We start from the raw sequence: 12,136 nt of genomic DNA, 5'->3' as shown, positions 1-12,136 counted from the left end.
ACCTAATCCTTATCTTCTCTGTGCATCAATTAGCACTTCTGCTGTTTAAAGAAATCAGACTAAATTAAAGTACATGACTTAACTCGAGGCTTTGAAGGAATTTTGCTGCAGGTTCAATCTTTGTTCCTTTGGATTAATTTCATACCCAATTCCTTTCAACTACATCTCTGAATCTTTGAGTTTGGAAAGGCTTTTGGATGAGGATTGTGCTAAAAGGTTTGCATGGCAGCATAATGAAATAGCATCAAAGAGATTCTAACAACACACCGAAGATGTGAATTCTGATTTCTCTCCACAAACAGATCTTTCACAAACCTGAGACTTCTTCTGACTTCATCTCCACTTCAAACTCTGCGGTGATATGGGACACTTCTTTTGATGGTGACTTGCGGCCTCGGCGCTTTTTCTTGGAGGAATCGCACTTGAGATTCACGAAGGTCACGTGGCAGTTGTCTGTACAAGGGAATTGACCTCCTTTGCATAAGAGAAGCAACATAGAAAAGAAATCAAGTAGCAAAGCAGCAAGTGCCAGGCTAATAAGCAATATCTCAGCTGGGTTATCAGGAATGCAGTGACAGGCTTCGTAACACTTCACATGTGTTGCTAGACACCTCCTTCTCTGCGCAGTTTTGGGTTGGCTCATTTTGCTAGTGAATGCAGGGGGCAAAAATGCAGTGTGGTGATGCTCAGCTGCATAGTGGTATCTCTAATGCCTATAATTTCCTGTCTCTTTTCTGCATAAGGGTTAGAAAGCTCTTTACAGAAATTAGTTAAGATCAGCAATCCTTTATACAGTCATTTGATGGTTAAAAAAGCAAGAGAGTCAATTTTCGTAAATTCATGTGAGCGTGGGCCTCTACAAACCACTAGCTTGTATTCCATCTCTTTCAGCAATGACAGTCACCGGGTATCCAAGGTTTTAAAAGTCTTTGATTGGGTGGTTATGAAAATATATTGGAAGGCTTTATCTGAGGGGAAATCATAGGATTTTTGAGGTTGGAAAAGACCTTTAACTTCATCAAGTCCAGCTGTTAACCTAACACCACCAATTTCACCACTAAACCATGTCCTTAAGCACCACACCTACACATCTTTTAAATATCTCCAGCGATGGTGCCTCACCCACTTCCCTGGGCAGCCTGTTCCAATGCTTGATAACCATTTTGGTGAAGAAATTTTTCCTAATATACACTCTAACCCTCCCCTGGCACAACCTGAGGCTGTTTCCTCTCATCCTGTCACAAGCCAGAGGAACTACATGTCCTCATCAATTATGTATAACCACTGACGAGAAAGGGCACCATCCATTGGGACACAAACACCTAAGTATCCTCTCCCTATATAAAGAAATCTGTATGAAAAATATCCTTTTTGTGATAGGTGATGAACCTTCCAGGTCAGGGAGAAATTTCTAGCACTCCAGCCACCAGAAGCGTTTCATTCCAAGTGTGTGGTTGTATGATATAATCTTACAGTTAGACCCAGAAGTTCAGGTGACGTAACAAGCACAAAGCAAAGTAAGCAAAGGTCAAGGAAAAGCACCCAAGAAATACACTCCCGTGGTGACCGTATGGACCAAAAAAATCAACTTCTATGACTTTAAAAATGAAATTGATAATCACATCTTACTAAAAGAAGACAATACATAAGGACAACGTAAGCATCTTGACAGCTGAGACTTGTTTTAAGCCAATACTTGGAAAATTAGGGAGATAAAAGTCTAGACTGCAGGGTTAAGAGAAAATATGAATTTAAAATTCAAAAATTAAATCTTTAAACCATTAGCATTTTTTCAGGACAGCTATTTTTACACTTCTCTCTTCAGGGCTCATATATGACTCCTCACTCACTAGCAACAGTGGTGGTAAGACAGACTCACAACAGAGAATGTATCACCAGCAGACATTTGCTGTAAGCTGCTAAGTTGCCTTAAGCAACAATATGAGCTCTTGCAATTACACCTATACTGTGTATTAAAATCTGGAAAATATTGAGTTAATATGAAATTTAGATGAACTCCAAATATTTCAAGCTGTGGAAATGCACAACAATAACACCCAAACACTCTTTAATTGTCCCTGTCATGATATCAAGGGGATGGAGGACAAGAAATAAATGTCATGAAGATGTTACACACATACCTCATTTAAAATCTCTTTGTTCAGCTTTAAAACTTATGTCCAAAACTAATAATAATAAAACCCCATACCTAGTCATACTGACTTTTAAAAACATTAAATTACTTTGATTCAGCCTGACACAAAGTGTTTTTTTGTTTCAGATTTTTGGTAATTATGTCTAAACCAGCTAAATATCTTTTCTAACATCATAACTACTCACTCCGACATAACAAAAGATCTAAGGCTGTGTAACATCAGATCTTGATTATAACTTTCCTGCTTAGGGGCTGTCTTTGCTACTGCAATGGCATACTAATCCAGCATAAAGGAAATAAACAATAGCTTTTGTTTTCTTTTATAAATGTCATTTGGGAAAACTAAACCAAACCAAACTGACACTGTTTCATGTAACTTTGCATTGGTCATAGCTTTTTGTCTCAGGGTATTTCTGCCATTAATAATATCAGAAAAAGGATCAGCTTAATGCCAACCTCATACAGTTTTGAACAAAGATTTTTTCAAAGCAACTGGTGACATTTCAGCACTGTCCGATCCAAATCCAAGGAACTGCTAAGCTAGAGTGTGAACCTTGGTCTGAACTGAAATTTATTTTCTGTCTGCAGTGTGAAAACAAAATACACAAACCAGCAAGCAAACAAACAAAACATTAGAGCCACATACCTAAACCAGCTTGCTTCCCAGAATCTTTCATTTTTTCTTTGCTGCGAGGCCGTAAATGGCACTTTGCATCTTTGATTTTAAAACGAGCTTTCTGTTTGATTGGAGGGGCTAATGAATCTGTTGATGTAAAGTAAAAAAGCTATCATTTGGGATGCAGATGAAATGAAGTCTGAAACTTATTTTTAAAAACAGACTTGAAAGTCTTCATGCAACGTAGAAAAGAGACAGCCCAAGAGTTATAGACCGTGTACGAGAGGATCCATTTCCGTAAGTTCATGTTTTCGCGTAAGCACTTACTCTTGAGCCCACAAAGATGAATGAATTTGCTAGTATCACACACACTGCACATGCGCTTCCCCTCCAGCAGGCCTGCACATCTTGGAATTTGGGTGAATTTGTCTCTTACTATGAAAAAGGTCGATTCCTACCTGACTCTTTGTCTGTGACTTCCCATGTTAGTTGGCTGTAGTTCTGCTCTTGCTAACGCCAACCAGGACTATGATTAACTTAGTGGAGCTACACTGTTGGCACTTGAAAACCGTCCAAAGGAAACACCTTTATTTGACTGTGGTCTATGGCTTGTAAGCTTTATTCTTCAGCTTTAAACCCAAGTGAGTTACATCTCGTGACTTTAAAGGCTGTTATACAGCCATGCACTGCTTAGAAAAAATAGCTGCTGGCTGACTTCCTCACAAAGTCCACGGTGGAAAAGGCTGGGCCTGGCCCGTCACCTGCCAGCCACTGCGCTCTGCCCAAGGGACCCGGGGCAGACGGAGGGTGGTCCTGCAGCCGGGGTCCCTCTTTCCTTGGGAGGGCCTCACCAAACCAGTTCCATGGAGGTAGCCTGCCCCTGTGCCACGGGCGGCCACATCTGCTGCCGTGCCACCCCACTCCACAGCACCGTACCTCCTAATGCATCTCAAATATGTAAAAAATACGCGGTTAGAGAACCGGCAGATCGGAGAGAAGTACAGCAGGTAATGGTACGTAAAGTGGGCTGACACTTCCTGCTGCTGGATGCTGTTTCAGCTGCTTCTAATTTTGCCAGACTTCAACCATTTTGAGCTGAACTTTTTTTTATGCTGAGTATCGGCTTTAAGACACATTGTGAAATGTCTCTGCAAAAATAATCCAGCCATTTCTGAGAATAAGGTGAATGAAATGCAATATGTGCTTATAAAAGTCTCATAACCTTTTTATTGGCAATCCCCAACAGGAGGATCTGTGCTCCTAAGGCAGGACTTTGCAGGTGAGGGCTGGGACCCACTGTAGCCTTCTGCTCTTCTGCTGCTGATAGGTCCCTCTGGCTCACTTCCAAGTCTGGGAAGAAATGCCATTTTGATATGCTCGCTATTGCCTTTCTGGACTACGGAAAGTAAATGATTGTAAATATTTGTCCTTATTGAACATACCTCCAGCCTCCACTGCTCCTGTGCTGACCTACCGACACGATGCCACACTGGAGGGCAGCTAAGCACATTCCAGCCCTCAAGGAGAGGCTGCAGAAAAGCGAGTGTGCGCATCATGAGACACAGGCTGCCTTCATTCCGGCCTCGTGCAACTTGAGAGCTGTCTGTCTTGCAACTCCCAAATGGTCCGGGGGACCTCGATCACCCACCTCCTAGACACCAAGGCCCCAGCCAGCAGGAGAGCACCTACCTGCGCAGCTGGGCAGGGTCGCATTGCGTTTCTGCTGAGCCTTGCCTTGCTGGACAGGAACACCACAGCTCAGCGTGTAGCTGTTCTCCGAATCTGCGGGGCAGAACGCAGAGTCAGCACGTGTGGCAACAGCCTCACAAAGCAGCTGCCCCCCTCATCACCCCCAGCAGTACTGCGCGGTGCGTGAACAAACAACGCTGCTAAATAACGAGACATTTTAAGCGCTGAACTTGCATTTTAAATGGCTAAAATAGTTTGCTGAAGGCTACTGCTTCACAGCAGTGACTACAAGTTTTGTTTCTTCCAGCACTGAAATGTTACATCTCATAAACAATTTGGCATGACGTTATCTGTAAATAATTCCATGGTGCAAAAATATTAAATATTTTATGCTTATCTATGGCAGAGTCCTTGCGCTTTGATCATCTCTAGAATTTAAAAAATAAACCATGTACTTTAGTAATAATTTTAGCTTCAGACTCTGGCAGAATTTATTGGCAGAAACAGAAGAAGAACAGAACCATACCAGGGTTTACATACTGCGCAGATAAAACCCTGTGTTGGTGCATGCAAATTAGATAAATGCATGGTTCCAGTAACCTCTGCTAAACTAAAAACAAAGTGTGAAGAGCTCTACTGCATACTATGCCAGGACTAACATGAAAAGTAGACAGCCTTGTGCAAAATAGTCCTGTGTCAGAACCAGAACATACATGACAAGGTAACAGCATCCCCCTGCCCCACCTGCCCTGCAAAACTGTGGAGATGACAACTACCTGTAGCGAATGATCAAAAAAACGGGGGCCGAGGGGGGGATGAGATGCCTGAGTTTCTATAAATAACACTCAGCTGAACGATCACCAACAAAATTTATTAAAAACCAGCAACTGCCAGCAACTAATAACAGAGCGATGTTTTTTCCATACAGCCTCCTGAGGCAGATTCAGCTGCACTTATCTCGTATGACGCAGGCAGACAGGCTTCAAGCTGTTGCTAGGTCATCCTTTGCTCCACGGGCTCCGCCAATGGCAGTTTTATGCTAACCTGGCTGACGTGGGAGCTTGATCATGCTGTGGCAGCCGCAGCATTCAACTGCCCAGCACCTCCCACTCCTCCCCCTCTGCTCCTGCCTCACATTCTGCTCACTAAGCTGAGCTCCTCTCCGGGGAACCCTCCACTTTGGGATTCGTTTCTGCTCCTGCTCAAACACACAAATACATGGTATTTCAGGCCGTGATGCAGAGTCCTGGACGGGCTCAGGGGACTCTACTCAAGCTGAAAAACACGGTACTAAAAATTAGCAGGAATTCACTGAAATCAAACTTCATTTTTTCCCCCCTCACTTTTGACATAGCAATTCAATACATTAAAATTTTTCTTTTGCACCATCCTGGCTAAAGTAGATGTGTCTCTCAGGTTTTAGAATTTCCTTGCCCCCACAAATAACACCTCAAATTAAACAACGAGGAGCCAAACCTCTAATGTAACTGACAATCGGCTCTTCTCGTCATGTTCACGTCATGGGCATGTCTGGGCCAATTTAATTTATAACGTTGTTTTTGCTCATTTACCATTGCCCATAACAAAACTAGACACAAGGATCATGAATACATTAGCAGAGAAAAATCATCAGGTTGCATTCTAGACTTAGGAGGACAAATATTTTGTACAAACCTGGAACAAAAAGAGTATTGGATGGGCAGGACAGGAAGCAGCTCTCTATGCCTCCTGTCTTACTGCACGCTAGCTGAGCCTTTGGAGCTGGTTTGGCATTTGGGAGACATTTCACCATCTCTGAGAAGAAAGAAAAAGAGAAATGAAAAAAATCAGACACCGCCCGACCCAGGACCTTGTGCATCCACCTGCATACAGTGGTGAAGAAAGGCTGAAGTGGCAACAAAGCAAAATCACAGGCTCAGGCATTTCTGAAACGATATATCAGGGAGAGAGGATCTGCATCTGGATCTTGAACTTGGGCTTCAAAATGAAACTCCTTCACATTTTCAGACCTAAACTCTCGATCAGTCTTTCCCTCCTATTCTTCTCTTCGCAACTGTTCAGGTGCAGCTCTGCGCTCTGGAAGGGAGGTGTCCTTTAATTACGAGCACAATCCTCTGTGCGCAACTTGATCACACAAGCAACAGGTCATACTAAAGACCCAAGGTGTCCTCTCCCCGCTTTTGGAGGCACAGCTCTCCGGTTTAAAAGGCCAACTACCACACCATGCACAGGAGTCACCCTCGCAAATATCTGTTTATTTACATGACTGCTAAAATGGTATTTTCCACTTCTCCCTCCACTTCTTGCAGACTTCTTAATTTCAGCTCCACGCTCAATCTGCTGGCAGTAGCAAACTTCCCAGCCAGGCAGAGGTGAGGCAGGACATGCTGGGATGGAGATAGATAGTCCCACTGGTCCTTTCATCTGCTGACGAAATGCCCTGAGCAATGCTTGGAGGTACACCGCGACACACACATAGACATGAGCCATTTCTCATCGGCGCCAGCCGCATGAGGCACGTTGGAGCTCGTGCAATGGAAATATCCAGCTTCTCCTCTTGGCTTGGTGGCAGGATGAAGACAGAGCATCCTGCAGGTCTCACAAGCTGCTCTTCGTGTTTGGGTACAGGACTGTCTGTGTTTTAGCCGAAAATACATAAAGTTGTTATGAATTGTTGGACCAGTCTCTATGCTTCACCCTGAGATGATGGTATGCCGCTGCTAATTATAATCCTGCCTTTGTTTTATTTTGATGTCTTTTGGGACTGAAGTGTTACTTGAGCACATCTTTCTCCACGCGAACGAAGAGGTTCGCCCTTGGCTGCAGCCAGCAGGTGCTGTCCCTACCCGCACTGAGGGAGCCTCACTGCTTCGCTCCCTTCCCCCAGAGACTGAACCTCTGCGCTGACTGCTGGCCGACTGCAGCTGGGCGTCTCCTCAAGCAGATATTTCACACCGCATCAGCTGGTTAAATCTCAGCAGGGAGTCTGCAGAGCAGCTCTTGCTTCAGCCCCATACAAACGCCTGTTCAGGAACATTTGCATTTTGTCCGACTGTTCCTTGCTACGTCTTCCAAACATGCTTGCCTTACGAGATGGACTGGGCTGGCTCTTCTTTTGCTCATGGCTGACTGCGCTACTGCAAACGTCATTTTTCCTACCTGTCAGCTCACCACTGAACCGCACCAATGTAGGGGGGAGATCAGAACTGCAGCAGCCAGGCTGGTTTGGGTCTGCCAGGGTTTGGGAAGAGCCCAGTAAAGCTGGGACGGAACAGGCCAATTCAAATGTGGTAGCTGGAATGAGCCTTGCCTGGCTTGGCTTGAGTGCGGAGGAAGAGTCCCAGCAGCCACCAGCTGGTTCATGTTCCTGGCCTCACTGCTGGTTAAATAGAGATATATGCTAGTCCCTTAAACACACCTGATGTTCACATCTCAAATATAGGAATAATCATCCTCCGCTTGTCTCCCTCCTAAGGTCTTTTATGTTGCTTTGGTGATGGTTTTAAAGAAATAATTTCCTTGGACTGAGGAGACAACGCAAGCACAAAGTGTCATTGCTGAGCAAAAGAGGATTTTGTTACTGCAAATGTCTCCAAATAATGCGGCATTCAGGATCGCTAAACATCATTCTCCTTTTACAACAATATGGAACACAGTTTCCTCTAACCAATATTGGTAATAAAGGCAGGCGATCAGCAGGGAGATGACACTCATCTTAAACCTCATTAAAATAATAAAATAAAACTGTGTATATCAATAGAGAAGGGTGTTCTATTTTCCACCTTCCGACTCAGTATTACAGGTAGGAGATTATTTTCAATACAGCCTCTTACCATGGGAACAGCATTCTTAGTAGGTTGACAGGGAATATAGTACAAAACTTTTGTGGTCTAACTATACACCAGACCTCAAAAAATTTTAGTCCCTGCTGTTAATTTACAAACTCCTTCCCAGAGGACTAACTGATACATTGCAAGGGGAACCTAGTGGATAACTAAAAAAATCCGAGTTAACTATTCCATGCTCCTGCAGTTCTCTATATAGCAGGGAAGGTAATATACGCAAAGGTAAGCAGGAAAAATGAAGCACTTAGTTGTGGTTGGGAAGAAAGTCAGTGGCAAAGGCTGAAACCCAACTTGAGATACTCATTCGCCACCCCACCCCACCTTCGTTATAAAGTGCTTTCCATACTGCTGTATCCATGTAAGTAAAAAAATCCCACAATTGCATGGTCATGCAAGGGGCCAGTGTGGCGCTCTCTACTCCAGACCACCGTGCTTTCCCTCAGTATGTGCAGAGACTCCCTTAAGTGAGGTCCCCTCCTTTCTTTTTCTGTCTTGTTCCCAGTTAGGCATTAGGCATCAGCCCCAAATGTATCTATGAGAAGTTATTCATGGTTAAAAACAAACCAACACAAGCAAAATCCAGCATATTGCCCATTCTCTGACCCATCTGCAGTTACATCCTAGCCCACAGAACTCCATAGGATCAGTTATTATCTGAGTTTAGAAAATGAATTTGGGGATCTATATCGTGAAAATGCAGCATCCCTCAGCGAAAACCATGGGCTTTTCCACCCTCCTGGAGAACAGAAGCATCCCCACAGTCACCTCCGAGTCAGCCTCCCACACTCACCAACACAGTCCTTTTTATTCCAGTGCAGTTTCTTTCCAGGTGGACAGACACACTCATAGCTCCCCATGGTATTCAGACAGTCGTAGTCACAGCTACCATTGCTGATGCTGCACTCATCAATATCTGAAAATGTCATTAAAGTTGAGAAGAGTATTAATCCTATGTGCTCATGTATACTGTGCATTAAGATATTATGTGCGTAAGGATATGTTTCTACTATCTTTGTATTTAGATCTATATAAACATGTATAAATGCAGACAATCCTCACAATTTTAGTGCATATTGCATGTGTTTGTCCTTAGACACATGTATAGCTCCTACTTTTTCAAGGATTTACGCATACGATACAATTTACTTGCCAGCATTAGTTACACCGAAATTCTTGGAAGTACTCACAAGATACAAAACATGCTGGAAAGTCTCTGCAGCATCTGGACAATCATGTATATTGCATTATATGGAAAAATGTCAAAGGCATAAACATCTGTGAGGGAAGATAACTTTTGCCTAGCAGGGAGATAAATTCTCCGTAGTGAGTCACAGAGTTTGCTTCTAGAAATGATTCCGATGAAGGAGCAAACTCTGTATTTGACAGGATCCTAGCAGCTGAAGTGTTGTTTATTTAGTCTTCTCCTCCTCAAATAAAAATGACAGGTAAAAAGCTTGCAAGAAGGCAAAGCAACTACTGGATATGTTATCACTGATATTCCACATAAAATCTTTCAACTTTTGATACATTAGGAAAGCATTTAGTCAACACGAGGCATATCCATTTTAGCCTATGCAATTAGCTAAATTGTGCCGACACGGCCGACCTCTCGTCTCCCCACCACCAGAAAGGATGTTTATCCCCCACGCGCAGAGGAGCTGTGCTGCCATGTACTCACCTCTGGATCACGCTCAGGCACGTTTGCAGCACTTGATGGCACAAGCCAAAATTGTCCTACGGCACCAGCGGACCATCAGCTGCGCGTTGCTGCTCCAGACCCTCTAATTTACTAGTATAGCCATAATCTAAAAGTGCTTGTTGCGAACCACAGCCCCGTTATTTTAGGCACTGCACTAACCTCGACAAGCGGTTTTTTCCCTTTGATCGCAGCTACCTATCTGCTTGCTGAAATGGCAACGCTACTGCAACAGACTTTCACACAGCACGCAGGTTGTGCCATTTGACATACGCTCAGATGAGCCAGAATGACACCAAATCAACAGGAGATATATGGAATTGCTAATACTCTGGCTTCACAATAGGCCTCAAAATGTAACTGTAGGAGGAACATTGTCACTTAATGGGTTTCTAAGGGAGGTCTGGCCAGAAAAGCTCACAGGCTGAGTGTCTAACTGCCTTTCTGAACCACGTCTGAGCCCAGGCTTGAACTCTGACTGCCGCGTGCGTGGCACTGTGTGAATCCACCTGGTCTGCAGGGACACAGTCTGAGTTCAAGCCAGTTCTCCCCAGCCCCCAGTTTCAGAGTCCAGTGACCCCATCTGAAGCCAGAGGGTGAGGTATGGGTAGGAGGAGGGGCTGGTGAGGGAACGGCCTCAGACACACACTCAGGCCCTGCGCTGGTCAGCAAATGCACGCTTACACACAGCAGCCAAGTCTTCCGCTGGCATCCTGGGACACTTGATGGGAACATGGGAGTATTTACTGGGGCAGCTGATGGAATCCAGAAATGGCTTTCTTTTTCTGATGCAAGATTTTAGCCTGTGTGGTTAAGCAAAAATCTAGAAAACATGGAGTACGTGCACAAAAGAGACAGAGAAAGACATCCTAACACGACAGGCATGTTTTGAGGCAATGTTATGATCTTTGGGTCAGAGTCAGGACTTCTGGAGGTCCTGCGTCGGCAGTTCCAAAAACTAACAAGGGAGATAGTCCCAGAAAAAAGTTTTTTTCTGGGAAATTTTGTACACAGTGGTCAGGCTTACGCTGAGTGGGATCTACTTGTGAACTCATACTTTGAAACACACATTTAGTCCACAGTGCTCCTGCCACTGAGCTGTGGCCAAACTGCTCAAACCTGAGCTCTTACTGACAAGCACCTCGGCCCAGAACCAGGCTCCTGAAGAAGCAGCCAAATTCCCAATGGCGTTGAACGGCACTGCAGATTCTCCTGACTTTCCTGAAGTCACTTAACAAGCCAATATAAACTGCGAGCAGGCCTTTGCATAAACAGGTGGTGTAAGCACTAACACTGTCCTAAAAGGTTCCCTTAATGACACATGACTTTTATTACAATAGATGGCATGAAAAGGATCCCAGAGAGAGCAACAAGGAATGCCCCTCAGCATGGAAGGCCCAGAACAAGGACATTTCTACATGGTTTATTAATTACTAGTGGAGGGGAAGCAAGATGGAGAGAAAGCTTACTAAGAGGCAAGCTTGCACCAAATCTTTTTGAAGGTTCTCTTTATTTCTCCCTAGTTTTGACTTCTGCTCAGTGCCACATGGATGGCAGCCAAGGTAAGTTATTTGTTCCATTGTAAACATCGCTCTCCAAGGGCTGACTAAAACTAATGATAGGCCTGAGTGGCAAAGATCGGGGCCTGGACAAATCTGGATTCAGAGCTGTGATTTTAGATCTGCCCATTAAGGAAAAGAGGAGGAGGTTTAGATCTGGTTATGTTTTTTGCCTCAAGTTCAGCACAGCATTTCCAGTTAAAATTTGGGTCCTACTTTAGTCTTGACTGATGCTGAGCTGAGGCTGAAGATTATTTAAAGACTGAGGCTGAATCCAAGACTTCAAGACTTTCCCTAAATTAATACATACATTAAGTCATTAAGGAATTAACAGTGAAATTGAAGATTGGTCTCTCCACACCCCACATAGCACAGCTCCCCAAAACTTTCAGGCTCTGATTTTGGTTTCAGAACTGCCCTCAAGTGGAGTCTTTTTTCAAACCCTTTCCTTAGATGGACTCCTATTTCTCTTCTTGCCTGCCTCTACCATACAGTGAATTCATTTGTTCCTTATCCTGCTCCGTACAAGAGATACCAGCATACATATCCTACACCTTTCTCCAACAGAGAAGCCAG

At 44.0% G+C, this 12,136-nt stretch overlaps 1 protein-coding gene across 5 annotated transcripts in view; it reads right to left on the bottom strand.

The window, feature by feature from the left end:
• Positions 1-12,136, bottom strand: part of SCUBE1 (signal peptide, CUB domain and EGF like domain containing 1) — a 218,334-nt gene that overhangs the window by 20,259 nt on the left and 185,939 nt on the right. For 3 of the 5 annotated variants that reach the window (XM_075443399.1, XM_075443432.1, XM_075443418.1), the window contains 5 exons: positions 9,096-9,218; positions 6,135-6,254; positions 4,461-4,553; positions 2,802-2,918; positions 316-474 (listed from right to left, as the gene is read on the bottom strand). In XM_075443399.1, coding sequence (XP_075299514.1) covers positions 316-474; positions 2,802-2,918; positions 4,461-4,553; positions 6,135-6,254; positions 9,096-9,218 — 612 coding nt within the window. The remainder of the gene's footprint in view (positions 1-315; positions 475-2,801; positions 2,919-4,460; positions 4,554-6,134; positions 6,255-9,095; positions 9,219-12,136) is intronic. The other 2 variants (XM_075443410.1, XM_075443426.1) reach the window with 1 other exon arrangement.

This window comes from Opisthocomus hoazin, chromosome 1 (assembly GCF_030867145.1).
Source record: "Opisthocomus hoazin isolate bOpiHoa1 chromosome 1, bOpiHoa1.hap1, whole genome shotgun sequence".
Classification (NCBI taxonomy): Eukaryota; Metazoa; Chordata; class Aves; order Opisthocomiformes; family Opisthocomidae; genus Opisthocomus; species Opisthocomus hoazin.
This window is presented reverse-complemented; position numbering and strand designations above follow the sequence as displayed.